Source organism: Ochotona princeps, chromosome 2 (assembly GCF_030435755.1).
Source record: "Ochotona princeps isolate mOchPri1 chromosome 2, mOchPri1.hap1, whole genome shotgun sequence".
Lineage (NCBI taxonomy): Eukaryota > Metazoa > Chordata > Mammalia > Lagomorpha > Ochotonidae > Ochotona > Ochotona princeps.
The window spans coordinates 164,356,555-164,374,469 of NC_080833.1; the positions used below are offsets into that span (position 1 = coordinate 164,356,555).

The 17,915-nt window shown below is 46.5% G+C and overlaps 1 protein-coding gene across 2 annotated transcripts in view; it reads left to right on the forward strand.

The window, feature by feature from the left end:
- The window catches only part of RALGPS2 (Ral GEF with PH domain and SH3 binding motif 2), a 138,589-nt gene that overhangs the window by 27,566 nt on the left and 93,108 nt on the right, over positions 1–17,915 (forward strand). For both annotated transcript variants that reach the window (XM_058660718.1, XM_058660719.1), the window contains exon 2: positions 12,049–12,188. In XM_058660718.1, coding sequence (XP_058516701.1) covers positions 12,132–12,188 — 57 coding nt within the window. In that variant the 5' untranslated portion in view covers positions 12,049–12,131. The remainder of the gene's footprint in view (positions 1–12,048; positions 12,189–17,915) is intronic.

The window sequence follows — 17,915 nt, forward strand, 5'->3', positions numbered from 1 at the left end:
AGCAGTCAAGGACGGTCCGCAGCCTTGGGACCTTGCCCCTGCGTGGGAGACCTGGAAGAAGCTCCTGGCTTCTGGTCAGCTCAGCTCTGGCTGTTGTGGCCACTTGGGCAGTGAACCAGCAGACGGAAGATCTTTATCTCCTTCTCTCTGTATATCTGACTTTCCAATAAAAATAATAATAAAAAAATAAATCTTAAAAAAGAAAACGCAAGAAATTTCATTGCAGAATGAGCTCCCACGGCCATGGAGGTGGAGAAACCCCAAGCCCCGGCGTGCTGAGCCGTGGCCCGCTCACTCGCATGGGCCCCATTCCCTCTCACTGCACCTAGGGCCCAAGTGACAGCTTGTTTGCTTGTTTGCTGCTAATATCGGATCAGCATACTGTTACACTGTTATCAGTATACTAGTATTTTCAATGAAGTGGTGTTTTACATGCCAGTGTTTTGGCTAGAGAATCTGGCCAAAATACAGACTCACCCACTAAAACCAAAACCAAAACACAGAGCAGAACTGTTTGGAGCATGGTTTGTGGTTTTTTTGTTTGTTTGTTTGTTTTGTTTTTATGTGAAACTAACTCCCGCCACTTGAGTTTCTAGTTAACCTGTGTTTTTGCTTTGGTCAAGTTGCAAACACAATCTCCCAGCACTTGTATGTTAGATTTGTTTAGCAAAATCTCTTGCGGACTTAATAAACACTGAAAGTCCATAATTCTGTAGATTTTTCTTTATCCTTTAGTATTTATAGATTTCTTTTCACCCTTTGATGTTTTGTTATCTGAAAGTCTTGCTTTCAGGCTAATGGGGTAGGTAAACAGGACTCAGCCTTCTGTTTGGATGTGAACCAGTTCACAGTGGGCCAGCCCAGCACTTTACTTTCTAGTACAAATGCAGTAAAAGGACATCTGACAGACTTCTGTGTAGAATTTCTTTTTATTGATAATGTTAGCAATTAAGCAGTTTCATTATTATTATTATTATTTGGGCCGTCTTCTGCTGCTTCCCCAGGCCACAGTCAGGGAGCTGGATGGGAAGTGGAGCAGCTGGTACATGAACCGGTGCCCATATGGGATCCTGGCGTGTGCAAGGTGAGGATTTAGCCACTGGGCCATCACACCGGGCCCAACTTCGTTATTTTTAAAATTTGTTAAAACTTGAAGAAATTCTTCTATTTAGGACTAATATACTGAGATATGAAGATCTGTTGCACTAAACATCTCTATTCCCGTAAAAGAAGGACTCCCAATGAAACTGTTGACTATATCTTGATGGGATGTTGGAGTTTCTGCTATCATGTATGCCTGGTGACTGTTGCTGAAGAACTGTATGATTGTAACAGTATGGGAGAAAACTGGCGGGGGAGAGGGAGGTGAGGCTGAAGGGGAAATTCCTGAGCCTGTAGCACTGTATCATGAGAAAAAAAAAGGGTGGGTTTTTTTTTTTTTTTTTCCTTTTTGGCGTTTTCTTTAATATGCACTCTACTTCAAGGAGAACACGAAGGTGTCTACTGTAATAAGTAAAAATTTTCTGCTGTCTTTATTTTCTCCCTTCTAATTTAAGATGTTAGCTTATTTGGGAAACCATCCTTCTTATACATCTGAATATGTGCCTAAAATACTTACAGAATAAATATTTGTCTGCAAAATGTAGACAGATGTTGGAGCAATAATATATTTGATAGATGGTCCCGTAAGCATTACTGGGAAATTTACTTAATTCTTTTTCTTTTGCACAAAACTTTTACCTGTGTAAATTATTGGTTTTTGTTTGGTTTGTTTTTCTGTAACCTGGGTGCTATGTAAAATTGTTGCATGTATCATTATGGTTGGCTTACCAGTGCTTGAAAGTTCTCCAAAATTTGTCCTTTAAACAAATTAAAGGAAAAAAAAAGCCCATTCGAATGTGCTGTTATCCACGTTTGTTGCAGTTTATGATTGCTGGGACAAGAGTGATAGCATGGCAAGCTAGTCCTCCACCTGCTGTGCTGGCATCCCACATGGGCGCTGGCTTATGTCCTGGCTGCGCTGCTTCCATCCCACTGCCTGCTCATGGCATAGGAAAGCAGCAGAAGATGGCCCAGAAGTGGGAGACCTGGAAGAAGCTCCTGGCTTTGGATTGACTGGGCTGCAGACATTGTGGTCATCTGGGGAGTGGGCCAGCAGATGGAAGATCTCTCTGTATATCTTACTTTTCAACAAAAATAAATAAATCTAAAAAAAAAATTGTTGCTATCCTTTTTAAGCCTTTATTGTTTTTTAAAAATGTATTTACTTTTTTGAAAGAGCTACAGCGAGGGATTGATTTTTGAGCCACTGTTCACTCTCCTGGTTTCGATGACCCGGGCTGTGCCAGACCAAAGCAAAGAGTCGGGAGCGTTTTTGGGTACAGGGGGCCGAAGCACCGGTTTCCCCAAGCAGTTCTCAAGGGGCTGGGTGGTAAGTGGGGCAGCGGAGACTGGAAGGGGCACCCTGTGGGCTGCCGGCACGGCAGGGGCTTTACCCCCTGTGCCGGGGCTGTGGCCTCCCTTGCTCTCCTTTGATTTAGCATAGCTCAGGATACTTTACCCTTTAGTCCTACAGTAAGGATAAAGTCCTTTAGTTCTGCAGAAGTGGGGATAATTTGACACTATGTACTTTAAAATAAACAACTAATATTTAGGCTTAATATATAAATGTGAGTACCCATAACCCAAAATGTGAAGTGATCTGAAATTAGAAATTTTTTGGGTACTATCTTGATGTAGTTCGAATTTCAGGTTTTTCAAATTTGAGCCGTTCTACTGGTAAAGACTGCAGATGTTCCCAAATTCAGTAGACTCCAAAATCTGACCCACTGTGGCCCCGAGCATTTTGGGTAAGGGATTGTCGCTCAGCCTGTGCTTAGACGTGAGTCAACAGATGTAACGTACTCTCCCTGGTTGTTAAATCCGCTGACTTAGGATCCTGAATTTGTACATTCATGTCCCTTTGTCCTCTACTGAGAGATTCATTCAGCATTACATGTTGGATTGAAGTCCTGAAGGTGGTATTCGTGTGTGTGGGGCTTTCCCCTGCACTGTTACCGCTGTTCGTTTGGGGGTAGGAGCTAGTGTCACTGATGGATCAATGTGAATTGTGTTGATGTTTTCGAAGTGTGATTTGTCACAGATGGCCATTTCTGTGTGATTGGAGATCGTAAATGACAAACTGGGTGCTGCAGGTGCAGGCGAGTGAGCCGGAGAAGATTCTGTATAGCTGAGGAGACTGAGCAGAGGAGAGCTCTGGGCCTCAAGAGATTGGAGGAGCACATTTCAGACACTTGGGCTTTTTGGCAAAAAGTGGGAGTGTACTGTGGACTATTCTCTTGCTCTAAACCCCTGGCATGTTGAGCCCTGGCATACAGGCGTTAGTATCTGAAGGTCATTTCCATGTTGAGAAAGCGGTAGTGATTCTTGGTGCCCATCCCTTCCAAGCTGGATGCCTCTGCTTCCTGGCCTGCAGCAGGCCGGCGTTCCGCGCCGCCCCTCTCCCTGCACTAGCCTGCTTTGTAAATGTGTTCCCTTCCAAGCTGGATGCCTCTGCTTCCTGGCCTCCAGCAGGCCGGCGTTCCGCGCCGCCCCTCTCCCTGCACTAGCCTGCTTTATGAATGTGTGCTGTGGTTGGCTGTGATTTCTCCCTTCTGCCTGCCGTGCCTTGGCCTTCACTTGTCATCTATACGTGTCATCCTGTAGAAACCATGTTGCCTAGAAGCTGAGTCAGGGTGACAAGTTGTACTAATCTGGTTTCTTTTCTTCTCCAACCATACTGTTGACCAGAGCGGGAACTATCTTTTCTGGCTCCTCTGTTAGTGTGTGTTTTGTACCTTCCAGCCACCCCAGGGGAATGTCTCTTGTAAAGGTTTGCTTTTGCTGAGAGTTTGATGGTTAGAGTTGAGGTCAGGTGGCCTGACAGACTGTCTGCTGTGGAGGCTGGTCATGGCAGGTGTCAGGGCACAGTGACGTGGCGACTTCGGAAGAGGACCTAGACCCACCTCTCGGCTGCCGTAATTAGGTCATCTCCACTCTCCATCCAGGGATCCTTAATGTTGAGACATGAGACTTTGAACAGCTGCAGGAGGGCCTGGCTTTGTGGCCACTGCCTGTGACACTTGATTCCCGCTGCTGACTTCTAATGCAGCCCCCTGCTAATATGCCTGGGAAAGCAGTGGAGGACAGCCCAACCATCTGGAACACTGGGATGAATGAGGCTCCTGGCTCCTGGCTCCTGGAGCTGCAGCCTTCTGGGGCAGGGAAGCAGCAGACGGGAGATCTTCCTCCCTCTGTGAAACTCTTTCAAAATAAGTAAGTAAATAATATCAACAAATTTGTTTTATAAAAGCAGTTGTAGGGATTTGGGGGAGCAGATCCTTCAGTGTCCTCGCAGTTGGCTTTCCTTGGGTTCTTCCTGTCTGCGTGCCTGTACCTGCCCCCTGGAGATGCGATGTTCTCGCGTAAACAGGGCGTGGTGCTGGTGAGCAGCCACTGTTGGCCTTGGCTAGCGTTGTATTGCCCTGTGTGTGCTATTGTGGGCACCAAAGTATTTCCTACAAAAGAAATAATTTTATCTTTTTTACCTAAGAGCACATTGTTACTTTACAAATGGCTGTTGCAGTTGATTTTGAAGTTTTAAACATTGGCAGTAATTCAAAAATATTAATCATCTCAACAGTCATGGTTGAGATAATTACTTCCACCCCTAAGTTTAGTTTCAAGTGCTGTAATGTTGGAGCAGAAACTAGGACAGGTTTTTCTACTTTGGGATAAATTAGTTTTTTTTCATGTATGGTGTTCTCAATTGCTTGCCATGTGAACTAATTTTGTGGTACATTTTTTCCTTTATCTAAAATGCCTTTATCCTCCCCACCCCCTCTCGTAAGTGAGAGTTTAGCTGGGTCTGAAATTCTTGCTCCACAGTTATTTATTTTAGTGCTTTGAAAGTGCTTCCTTTTTATCTGTCTTTCGATGCTGTTGTGAATTGTTTGGTTTGGTTTTGTTCCTGTGCTCAACTGCCTGCAAAAGCAGAGTCTCCCACTGCAAGCGACGCGTGTTGAGCGTGGCTTTTCTGTGTGTCTATCCTGATGAAAGTGTCTGAATCCTGGCCGGGAGGATCTGTGACTTTGATGAGCTCCCGGGCACTTTATCTCTTTAAGGTCTGCCTTTCTTTTGTGCTAGAGCCTACTCTTTTTCATTTCATTTGTTTTCCATTCACACTTTGAGTAGAATTTTTACATAGTTTTCCCTGTTCCACTCCATGATTGCCCACTTCAGCTGTGTTTGAAGTTTTACTTATCCCCGAGATTGTTTGTTAAATACGTGGTGTCTCGTGTTTTGAGTTTCCTTTTTGTTCAGGCCATTGGTTTTAATCCTTCCTGCTTTGTAGTCTGTGTCTGTCTTTCATCTGAAGTTCTTGGGAGGTAACGCTAGCGGTCGCTTCCTGTCTTATGCTTTGTGGGTTGTTTGCTCACAGAGGTGGTAATTTTTTATACCGAGCTGGTCAGTAGGGCTTTTTGTGGGAACCCGATGCCTGGGTTAAATGAATGTTTGTTGCTCAAATAATCTGTTCCTACCATGTTCCCTGGGATTCAGGAGTCTTACTTACATGTGAAGTTTTTTTTATGTGAATTTCTTGTTTTGGGCCAGGATGGTAGAATAAATTCAAACTCAATATCTGTTGGCAGCATGTATTGGGACCATGCTTTTTTAAAATTTTTTTAAGAATTATTTACTTTTATTGGAAATGCAGATTTACAGAGAGGAGAGACAGAAAGATCTTGCGTCCGTTGGTTCATTCCACAAGTGAGCTAAGTTCATTCGGAGCCGGGAGCCTCCTCCGGGTCTCCCACTCAGGTGCAGGGTCCCCAGTCTTTGGCCATCCTAGACTGCTTTCCCAGGCCACAAGCAGGGAGCTGGAAGGAAAGTTGGGCAGCTGGGACACTAACCAACTGGTGCCCATATGGGATCCCAGCATACGCAAGGAGAGGACTTTAGCCCCTGAGCCATGGCTCCACGACCATGCGTTTGCAGCACAGATACATGGCTCCGTCTTGGACCTGGCGCAGCAGTTCCCGTTGTCCTGGGCATGCCTCTCTCCCTAGGTCATCGTATCACCTGTAGGGTAGGCCTGGCCTCTGGTTTACTCGAGGAGGGGACTCCTGAAGGAGTGTCTGCCTCCGTTGCCTTCTTGCCTCTTGGGGGCCTTGACTGCCCTCTGTACCTGGTGCTTAACTCCAACATCTGTTCTAAATGTACTCTAACAGAGAGATTTTTACATGGTTTTGTCAGCCGTGTTGGTGGAAGTAGAATCCCTCGTCATTTTCTGAAGAATCTTTACAGTATCGTGTGCAATATCAATTATTTGATCATCATTCCAAGCTTTTTCTTGTTAACTTGGCATTTATCTGATTTTATCCTGTGAGTGATTGCTTTGGTCAGTCATTTACTGGTTCTGAAAGTGAAAGCAGATCAACTGGAAATCGAGGTCAGGTATTGCTTTATGTGCCCGAATGCAAAGATGAAAAATAATGAGCTTTTTATTTGTTGAGTTTTTATTTTGAATTTTTGAATTTTATGGTACAATTTTGTATAGATTGGATTCCCCCCCAAACTCCCACACCCCGACAGATTTTCCCCATGTTGCTACAATAGTATAGTCCTTCATTAGGAGTCATAATTCCATCAGCCCGTTATTTAATTGTGCCCCAACATTACTGTTATAGACGGTGTCGGACAGTCCAGCATCCCATTGTCTGCACATTTCCAGAAGTTTGATTGGGAGTTCATCTTTGATTTGGGAGCAGGGATGCATTTTGCATTGTGTCCCCACATCTGGATATGGTAAACCCCAGTACTCCATCAGTATCCATTCCCATAAATAAGAAGCCGTGAAATAAGGTCAACAACCAGTATGAATTAGAGCAACAACAGCAAAATTACAGAGCACCATGGGAAACGCACTACTGAGTAACTAACACAAGGGTGACAAAGAGAAAACACAGAAGTCTCTCTTGGGTAAAATGATGCCCCCGTGTAATCCATGAGCCAGCAATGAAGTCGACAAGACAAAAGTGAGACTGGCCTACATCCAGAACTCTACTAACACCTGCTGGCGTGGATGTGGGGAGAAAGGTGGGGGTGTAGGCTAGTACAACCACTGTGGAAATCAGTATGGAGAGTGCTTGGAGAATTGCGAATAAACCTGCCTTGTGACCCAGCTTGCCTGCTCCTAGGAATAAATCCAAAAGAAACGAAAACTGCATATGTGAAAGAGGTCTAAATTTGCAGCACAATCTACAATAGCAAAGACATGGAAACAATCCAGATGTGCGTCCAAGGAAGAGTGGTTAAAGAAACCGTGGTACAGCTACTCCATGGAATATTACTCAGCGATTAAGAAGAATGAAATTATACCGTTTGCAACTAAATGGTCCCAACTAGAGACCATTATGCTCAGTGAAATAAGTCAATCCCAAAAGAACAAATACCATTTATTTTCTCTCATATAAGGAAACCAGCATGAAAAGTGTAACTTCAATAACCTGTTCCATACTGGGTTTGTTTTTTTTTTTTTGGCTGCATCCCGTGTGTTTTGATGTTTTTTGATTTTAGTTTCCTTTATTCCAAATACTTTCTTTTCTCTTGTTGAATTTGTTTTTTAAAAAATTCATTGATGTATTTGAAAATTAGTTACATACAGACTGAAAGAGGTACCTTTCATCCACTGGTTCATTCTCCAGATAATCAGAGTCGGGAGCCAGGAGCCTCCTCGAGGTTTCCCACTTCTGTTCTAGGGGCCACAGTACTTGGCCGTCCTCTGTTGCTTTTCCCAGGCCATTATAGCGAGCTGACTCAGCATTGGAGCAGCCTGGACTCCAGCAAACGTCCGAGTGGGATGCCAGCACGGCGGGCAGCAGGTCTACTCACTGTGCCACAGTGCCAGCCCCTGTGCTCTGTTTTTTTCATTTTATTATTGCTATTTAAATATTTGTTTTTCTTTTTTTTAAAAGGCAGAATTTCACAGAGAGAAAAAACAGAGAGAGAGATCTTTCTTCTGGAGATGATCAGAGCTGAGCCGATCTGAAGCCAGGAGCCAGGAACTTCCAGGTTGTTCACGTAGGTGCAGGGGCCCAGTGCCATGGGCCGTCCTCCGCTGCTTTCCCAGGCCACGAGCAGGTTGCTGGATACGAAGCTGGCTCTGCAGGCTGAGCGTTAACCTGCTGTGCCAGTGTGCCAGCAAGGAGATGAAAGGCCCTTAGAACAGAAAGTGTGAGAAAGCAGCAATGGAATTTTGACCAAAGCGTGTGTCAGTGCTAAGGCTTCCCTGGAGTCATTGCCGGGGAGACTGCACAGTCCCAGATGCACAGCAGAGCCATTCTGTATAAATTTCCACTTAATCTCAACTCTTTAAAGAGCTGCAGATAGCAAAAATGGTCTTCAGGGATGCTGTAGCAGGAGTGGTTTCACTTGACCAGCTGGGTGTTGCTAGGCTTTTGTCAGAATAGCTCAGTATCAACTAGGTCAAAGGCACTTGCTGGCTGTAATTAGTAAAACAATGTACTGTGAATTTTAGATCTAATTTCTAATTTTCTTACATTAAAAAATGGAGATGGTGAGCCTGGCACAGCGGTTCAGTTGGCTAATTCTCCTTCAAGCACAGGCATCCCATATGGGAGCCGGTTCTCATCCCGGCAGCTCCACTTCCCATCCAGCTCCCTGCCTGTGGCCTGGGAAAGCAGTCGAGGACGGCCCAAAGCCTTAGGACCCTGCACCTGTATGGGAGACCCAGAAGAAGCTCCTGGCTCCTGACTTTGGATCAGCTCAGCTCTGACTGTTGTGGCCACTTGGGGAGTGAATCAGCAGATGGATGCCTTTCCAATGAAAATAAAAAATAAACAAGGTATAAAAAATAAAGTTTAGCTTTCCCACATGCTGGAAGTGGGCATTTGGACCTCCAGTGGGCACCACATTTCTGAAAAACTGTATTTATCTTAAAAACAGTGTGACAGAAAGGGAGAGAGAATAAGGAGAGAGAGAGAGACAGACAGACAGACAGACACTAATCTCCTACCTGCTGATTCCCAAGTGGCCGCATCAGTCAGGGCTCAATCCAGGAGCCTGGACTCCGTGCAGGGCTTGGACGTGGGTGTCTACAGTCCGAATGCTCCCCGGCCACCATCTGCTGCCTTCCCAGGCGTGTTCTCAGGAGCTGGCCTGGAGGCTGGCAGCTGGGACGCCAAGCAGCAATGCGAGAGGGGATGCTGGCAGCCAGGCCCAGCTTGGCTGCTCCACGACACAGGCTCTTGGGTATTGCATTTTATGTATTTAATTTTTATGTAAAAATAAATGTTAAAGAGAGTTGTAGTGTATAATTTTTCATACTGAGTTGCAGTTATGACGTCATGAAGCTTCTAAGAAAATTAGCTTCTGTTATTGGACCTGTCACTACTATCTTTATTTTTTTGTTCTTAAGGAATTTGTTACTGTATGATTTGACAGAAGCTTTGAATTGATAATCAGTGAGGAATTACTGGTTTGGCTTCAAGTGCTTTGCTCATTTATATAAGAAGTGTTAGCTTCTCAATTCTTACTGGGAATACCATTGAGAATATGGTAGTGTGCCTGCTGTTTGATGTTTAGTTCTGTGATTTCAAGCAAATATCTCAGTACTGTATGTTTCAGATTTTCTTTTCTGGAATCTAAATCCAAAAGACAGCTAGAGTAACTATCTTTAGAAGTTGCAGAGAGAATAAGTAGACAATAATAAATTTAATTGAGAAAATGGCTGTTGCGATATAGCAGTGGAAAAAGTGTTATACTGTTTTAGAATGTTTGTCTTACTCAGTTTGAGGCTTAGGATTTGTAGTGTGGTGTTACAGGGTCGTAAGAGCCTCTGTGACACTTCAGCATAATTAAGTGTTGTTGACATAAAGTACATGTGTGAGTACAACTCTAGGATTTTTTTTTTAAGGTATTTTTTGCTGTTATTTTTTAATATGTAAAAGATTCTAACATGACCTTAATTTTCAAGGAATATTTGAAAATTTTATTAAAACAGGCAGAGAAAATTTGACTGTTTATTATTGCAGCTTACAGTTATACTAAAGTTATTTCTGTTCTCTGTTGCCCGAATTCCAGCAACTATAGTTAATTTGTGTAGTATTTGACATGTACAGTAGGGTAAGAAACCGTAACAGTGACAGTCTCTTTCATAGCACCAGGGGGCGCTCTTGATTTAGGAATTCATGTTTAAAATACTTAGAATTAGGTGTGGAATGAAATTATTTGAAAACATTTTATTGCAAACACAGAAATAACCTGTTATCATGCAGTTTTGTATGTCATTTTGGCATTCTGATGCTTATTTTTAACCTTGTTTATATTGGTGAGAAGGATGCATGCTCATGTGGGCCTCTGACTAGGGTGGGGAGAGCCGAGGTGTGGAGCAAGGTGGGTGTCCACAGGAGGAGAGGACAGGGAAGCTGCTCCTTGCTGTCACACTGCATCTGCAGTTTGGTGGTGCCTTAGAGACCCCCATGTGGGGAAGAGTGTTCTGACGGGGTTACTTGAGTTGTTTTGATAGTTCTGAAGTTGTCGGCTTCTTTGCTCCAGGGTTGAGAAAATCTTTCCAAGGTCTGTTAGCTGACCAAGTCCGCCTTAGTGCATCCACAGACCCAGGAACATGTGCAAAGCTTGGCCAGAATTGCCTGATCTGTTCTACTTCCTGTCCTCTGACAGGCGGTCGGTGGCCCCCATTGCCCCAGGTGAGCTGGCTGCCATGTCCCCCGTGCATGTGGACGTGCTGTCCATCCCGCAGGCACCGGCAGGTGACAAGGCCCAGCTCCGATACACGCACTCCAAGGCTGACCACGCATTTTGTGATTTTCCCTGTGGTCAGGGTTGGAGTCCAGTTGGCGAGTCCCCCAAGAAGCCTCGACTGGGGTGACCTCTGACTTGGCTCTTGGGTGTGCCAGCCAGTGGGCTCGGTCTGTTGGGTTTGGCCTGCCACCTGTACCATGCCCTCCACAGCGCTTTTCCAGATGGGTTCTCAGTGGTCTTAAAACCTCATCATTTATCATATGCTTGATTTTCGGTTCTGTTTGGATACTCTGCTCCTGGCACGTGCTTAGGCCATACCTGAAGTAATGCAGCTAGATTTGAGGCTGAAGGTTGCGGTCAGTAGTGATACTTTTTAGGCATTTGAAAGCTAGGAGTGTGTTGTGCTCTCTAAGAAGCAGATCCTAGTTCTTGTCATTGGATTTTAGAGAAGCTCACCGACGTGGGTGTGAGAGGTTGAACATTTTTGTAAGGATTTCGTTGAAGCCGACTATGGACTAATAGCAGGGCCCAGAGGCGTGTCGCTCTGAGAGCGCCTGTAGCCCGGCCGGGGCTCTCATGGGCACAGAGACGCTGTATCCAGGATTGGTGATTTAGGAATGTCATTTGGATCTCCAGAATTGTATTGTGTCATGGTGTGTATTATTTTACAGTTTTTGTGCTTTATTTATTTACAATTTGATCTTTTCTCTACTTAAATGTAAGAAGTTATGCTTCTTTTAAAATTAATTTTTTTCCATTGGAAAGTCAGATACACAGAGAGGAGGAGAGATAGAGGCAGATTTTCTGTCCGATGATTCACTCCCTAAGTGACCGCAATGGCCAGAGCTGAGCTGATCTGAAGCCAGGAGCCAGGAGCTCCTTCCTGGTCTCCCATGCAGGTGCAGGGTCCCAAAGCCATATGGGATCCTGGCACATTCAAGATGAGGACTTCAGCCACTAGACTACCGTGCTGGGCCCTAGAAGTTATTCTTTTGACTTTGCCTTGAACAACATAGCAGAACCGCCTGCTTGGTGTTTCTGATCATTGGAGAGCTGTCTTCGGGATTGTCTTTAATCTGGTTCCAGTGGCTTAGCTAAAAGTCAAAGAAGAGCCGAGGGAGGTTGACATTTTATTTTTTAGCATGATGGAGGGCTAGGCTCACTTTTCTTCTTCAATTTCTAGGAAGAAGCACATGTTGATTTTTCTTCTTGTTTGTCTCCCAGGTGCGATGCGGTTGTGGCTTTGGCCATGAAGCGGCCAGTCCTGCGTTGCTGTCGCCGTAGGGTCGCGGACTGATGAGGGAGGCATGGCCCTCATGAACGGGCAGGCAAGCAGTGTGAACCTCGCGGCTACGGCTTCCGAGGTGAGCCGGGACGGGGCAGCTGTGAAGGTCCTGCCAGGCGCGCTCCTGCAGGCGCTGTGCGTGCTCATAAAAAGTTAATAAAAAGATGAAAAGTTAACAAAAAGGGCTGCACATTCAGAAATCTTTGTTAAACTCAATTATGCCGTTCCCTGTGTTGTTTGAGAAACAATGCTTAGTTACTTAAGTACATGAAAAGTAATAATTATACTTAAAACCTTTTGTAGGTTCTAATTTTTAAAGTCACATAAAATTTCTCCTTAGGATATCTTTACATCAACTTCAGAGGCAGTTGGTACACGCGAGGCAGAGAGAAGGCTCCTTTCTCTGGGAGCGGCCACGTTGTGCACAGTGTGGGGGCCTCTGCTTTGCAGCCTGGTGCAGTGGGCAGAGTCCTCCTGGCAGTGCTGGAGGGGCTCTCACTAGGGGCCATGCCGCATTAACACGGGGGTTAACCAGACCAGGTGCGGGCCGCCCTGGCCCGGGGTGACTCTTTTCTCTTGCTTTTTCAAAGTTTTCTTTAATAACTGTGTATCTTCTTTGTTTTTCTCTGCCTTTACTGGGTGAAACTAAGCCATAGAATCCTTAACCTAAGTCCTGGGAATGGCGCGGTGGCAGAGGGGACTGGACTTCTGCTTGTGATACAAGGCCGTTTGGGTGCCAGCTGCTTCCCTGCCGGTGCAGCTGCCTGCCAGTGGCTTGGGAAAAGCAGCGCGATGGCTCAAGTGTGTGTGAGCCCTGGGTGAAGTGTCAGGCTGTGCTCTGTGATTGTTTGCGGAGTGAACCAGCAGAGGGGAACCTGTCTCTGTCTTTTCCTCTCTATGTGTAATCCAGACTTTCAAATAATTAAACTTTAAAAACAAAATTTGTGAGTTTTTGGCCATCAGGTTACTTAGGTCATCATATGGAAGCATTGCTGTCTGTCTGTTTGTACCTATCCCTGGCTTCCCTCACAAACTTTATTAAACATTTCTGTTGGGCTACACATTTTGTTGTAATAATCAGGAAAACCGAGGTCCGCGTTGCTGTTTCTCTCCGTTGCTCTCTGACTTATGTCCCATGGCTCTGTAGCATCTGAGTTGACGTCTTCAGACAGGCTGTTGTTTGCCTTTGCCTTTGCCCACTGGCCGTTCTCTCGGCACAGCAGGCAGCATGCTTGCAGGACAGAGGTTCTGAGCTTGTGTAGGGTAGCCATGGGGGGGACATGCCATCACTTTGGGCATCGATTGGTTAGGAACAAGTCACAGGTCCTCACCACGCTTCTGTAGAAAGAGAGTTTTCCAAGGATGGGGATAGCAGGAAGCAGACGGTGGCAGCCAGCTGGGGGCCAGCCCGGGCACCACACTTCCCTGCTGGCTCCTCCCCATGGCTGCTGCTGCCATCCTGCTGAAGTCCTTTACATGCTGCTCACCCAGGCGGTGGCAGTGGCCTTTCAGTTTGTTTTATTTGTTGCTTCTGGTCTGTTTGACAGAAGTTTATTATTAATATTCTTAAATTATAGCTCTTTTTTTAAAGATTATTTATTTTTATTAGAAAGTCAGATAGAGAGGAGGAGAAATAGAGAGGAAGATCTTCCATCCCATGATTTCACTCCCCAAGTGACTGCAACGGCCGGTGCTGTGCCGATCCAAAGCCAGGAGCCAGGAGCTTCCTCCAGGTCTCCCACACGAGTGCAGGGTCCCAAGGCTTTGGGCCGTCCTCAGCTGCTTTCCCAGGCCACAAGCAGGGAGCTGGATGGGAAGTAGAGCTTCTGGGATTAGAACCAGCACCCATATGGGATTCCAGCATTCAAGGCAAGGACTTTAGCCGCTAGGCCATGCCACCAGGCCCAAATTATAGCTCTAAGCCTTTTTCTTGTCCCAACACTGTTGGCATTTCCTGCTTGCTCAGTAACTAATTCAAGGGTCCTTCCTGCCCTGCTGATTGAAGACTTCTCAGACTGGCTGTACCCTTTCCTTCCTGATGGATTTTGCTCTTCCTCGTCACCTGCTTGAAGCTGACATCATTTTGTATGTATGTATATGTATCGTCGAAGATTTCTTTATTTAAAAGTCATAATTAATAAAAAGAGAGGGGGTGTGGCAGAGGCTGAGAGAGCAAGCGAGAGCGTTCCCACCTGCTGGTCCCCTCCCCGGATGGCTGCCGTGAGCGGGGATGGGCCAGGCTCAAGCCAGGAGCTTCACCCAGGGTTCCCGTGTGAGCGCAGGGCCCTGCACACCGGCTCGGCTGCTGCTCCCAGTACTGCTCACTTTCTCATCATTGTCAGTTTATTGCTGATCCTGGGAGAGCAAATCAGAGTGCATTACTAGTAATTTTTTTAGCCTCTGTTAATGGCTTATGAGAAAAACACAAAATGTTTACTCTTGATCAGTAAAATTGCCAGTATGATTTACTGACTGACTTTGAATAAGTTTTGAAAACTTGAAGAAAGTCACCAACTCACATTGAATGTAATATATTTAAACGACCAAATATTTAGTTACTTGTAGAGCATTGTGTGTTGCTCCTGTATTGGTCTATATGAATACTCAGCATTATGCATAAATTTGTTCATCAGTCTTGGGTATAGTGTTGTTGGCCTACTGTAGCCTAGCTGTAGTTACAGAGATTACACATGAAATAAGCGCTCCATTTTCTTTACCGGGCTTTAGGAGTCTGCTTGGATCCACTTGCAGGACTTTCAAGTTGTTGTGCAGATTGATAAAAAGCTGAGCAAACAGGAAATCAGTAACTTTTCTTAGGGCTGTTAGAGGATTGAGGTCCCAGAACAAACAACGACGCCTTGGAAACCAGAGACAGGCACGTGCGTCCCAGGCGACAGGGGCGGAGCCAGCAGAGCACACGGTCAGCCGTGGCCCGCAGACCCCGCGTGGCTGCCCGTCGCCTCGCTTACCAGTTACAAAGTCTGAGGCTCTCACCCCAGGTTTTCCTCACCCTTCACTTGTCAGTTTCCTGACTTGTGGGATGATGACCAGGTTCCTAGGGCAGGAAGTGAAGGGGAAAGTAGCCATTTTCAAGTGTGCCCTGGAAAGCCTTTGAACAAGGGAAGCCAGTTTACTGGAGCCTAGCGTCCTCGGGGCACAAAAACACCAACTCTGAGCTCCGAGGGAGAAACGTTAGTGAAGGTGCTAGTTCCAGGGACACAGGCTCCCTCAGAAGCGAAAAGCTGATCCTAGGTTAGGTCACTTCTGCACCCACACCCTTGGCACCACGCCGAGAGGGCTCCTGTGTGACAACTAGAGTACAGCTGAAAGAAATACAGAAACTAGACTCTAAGAAGGAGATTTTAAAGAAGCCAAAAGATAAGAGGGGAAGGGGAAACATACAAGATTAGAAGAAATTGGAGACTCAGACACTTTTACCAATATCAGATTATAAACAATTCCATCTGACATGTGAGCATAAACCCTTTCAGTAATGGATTCTTGTTGCTTGTATATCATTGTAAAATGTTTAACATTGCTTACAGAGTGGAGGGACGCACACCCTGTGGGTCTCTGATTGGGATGGGGGGGTGGAGTGTGGAGGAGGGTGGACGTGATCACTGTTTCAGGTTGTTTTTCCCTCCTGTGTCCGCAGGGGAGGAGGGGAGGGCCCGCTCCTTGCTGTCAAACTGTATCAGCACCCAATCATTTGATGACACCTTAGAGATCCCAGTATGGGGCAGAATGTTCCGAGGGGGTTATTTGAGTGGTTTTGATAGTTCTGAAATTGTTGGTTTCATTGCTCCAGGGTTGGGAAAATCGTTTGAAGGTGTATTGGCTGACCAAGTCCATGTTCGTGCAGCCCCAGGCCCAAGAACATGTGCAAGGTTTGGCCAAGAGAGTGGTCCGACCTATTCTCTCCATCTTCTGAGAAGGCAGTTGACATTCTCTGCTAGCCAAGATGAGCTGGCTGTCATGTTACCCATGTGTATCTGGACATGCTATCCACTGCACAGGCATCAGCAACTGAAGAGGCCCAGTCTTGATACATATACTCCAAGCTTGGACCCCATATCTTATGATTTTCCCTGTGGTCAGGATTTGAGTCCAGTGGGTCTAGTTGGGGAGTTGCCCCAAGAAACCTCACCTGGGGTGGCCTCAGATTTGACTCCTGTGTGTGCCAGCCAGAGCAGGGTCAGGTTTGATTCATCATGTGCAGCAGTCAGTGCACATACCAGTGGCTATGGGTGCCACAGCCTAGTTGGGGTGAGCCCCAACTGGCCTGCGTCCAGCCCCGGTTTTTGTGTATGTCTGTATGTGCTGTGGCCTAGCCTCCATCTCATCTGGCTCTTGTACACACCCATGAGAGCTACAGCTTAGCTACAGCCTTGACCAGCCTGGCTCTCACGCAGACCATCAGGAGCTACAGCGCAACAGGGGAGTATTCACAGTTCCCCTACCAGGCCTGGTCATAACCCCAGATCTTGTGCCAGGGGTTATTGCGGTCTAGCCTGAAATGACTTGCACCTAGTCCTGGCAATTACCAGTTGGTGCTGTGGCCTATCCAAGACCCATTCGGACTCTCACAGGTGGGTGCTACAACCTAACTCAGCCTGGCCCACCCCCAGACATTGTTGTCATATGACCTGGTGGGTGCCACAGCCTAGCCCAGCCTAGCCCAGCCTATCCTATGCACATTCTGGGTCTAGTAAGCACCATTGTGTGGTAGAGCGCAGCCCATCTGGCCTGCACCCAAACCCAGCCTTACATACATGCCTGGGTGGGTGTTGCAGCCTTGTCCAGACTGGCCTTTCCCTAGCCCTGGCTCTGGTACTTACCAGTGGGAGCTACAGCGGAACAGCAGAGTTCCTGATGTTCCCCTACCAGGCCTGCTTCCATACCCAGATCTTGTGCATGCTGGTGGGTACTAGAATGGCCCACCTGCAGTCTCAGCTTTTAAAAGCATGTGTAGGACCCGGTGTGGTGGTCTAGTGGCTAAAGTCCTCGCCTTGGACATGCCAGAATCCCATATGGGCACTGGTTCTAATCGCGGCAGCTCCACTTCCCACCCAGCTCCCTGCTTGTGGCCTGGGAAAGCAGCTGAGGACAGCCCAAAGCCTTGGGACCCTGCACTCGTGTGGGAGACCTGGAGGAAGCTCCTGGCTCCTGGCTTTGGATCGGCACAGCACCGGCCGTTGCAGTCACTTGGGGAGTGAATCATGGGATGGAAGATCTTCCTCTCTGTCTCTCCTCCTCTCTGTCTAACTTTCTAATAAAAATAAATAGGTCTTAAAAAAAAAAATCTTGTGTTGCAGCCTAACCCAGCCAGGCCTGTTCCCAGACCAGGCTCACACAAGTGCTGGTATGTGGTGTTTGCCAGTGGCCCAGTCCATGGTAGACCCTGTTCGATGTGCCCTCAGCCACTCTAACGCAGCACGCTTCTCTTCGCAGTCTTCAGCCCCTCAGCTGGGGGCTGGGGTGGCGTGCCCTGCCCAGCGTTCCCTGCCTTCCCCAGTTATCTTGGAAAGAAAAAAAAAGGTAACTGTGCTGATACGCTAGTATAGTTACCACAGATTTGGCCTTGATCAGGCTCAGAATGCCCGCTCTTGGCTGCTCTTCTCCCAGCAGTGTAACACACTTGGCCGAGGTACAAGGTGACCTGGGCAGTAGGCTGCAGCTGTGGTGCCATATCAGCCAAAAATTACAAGACACATTAAATGACCAGGAAAAAGACAGACAACAGAACCAGACTCAGATATGATAGAGACGTTATAGCTATTGGACTGGATTAAAAATTGCCAACATG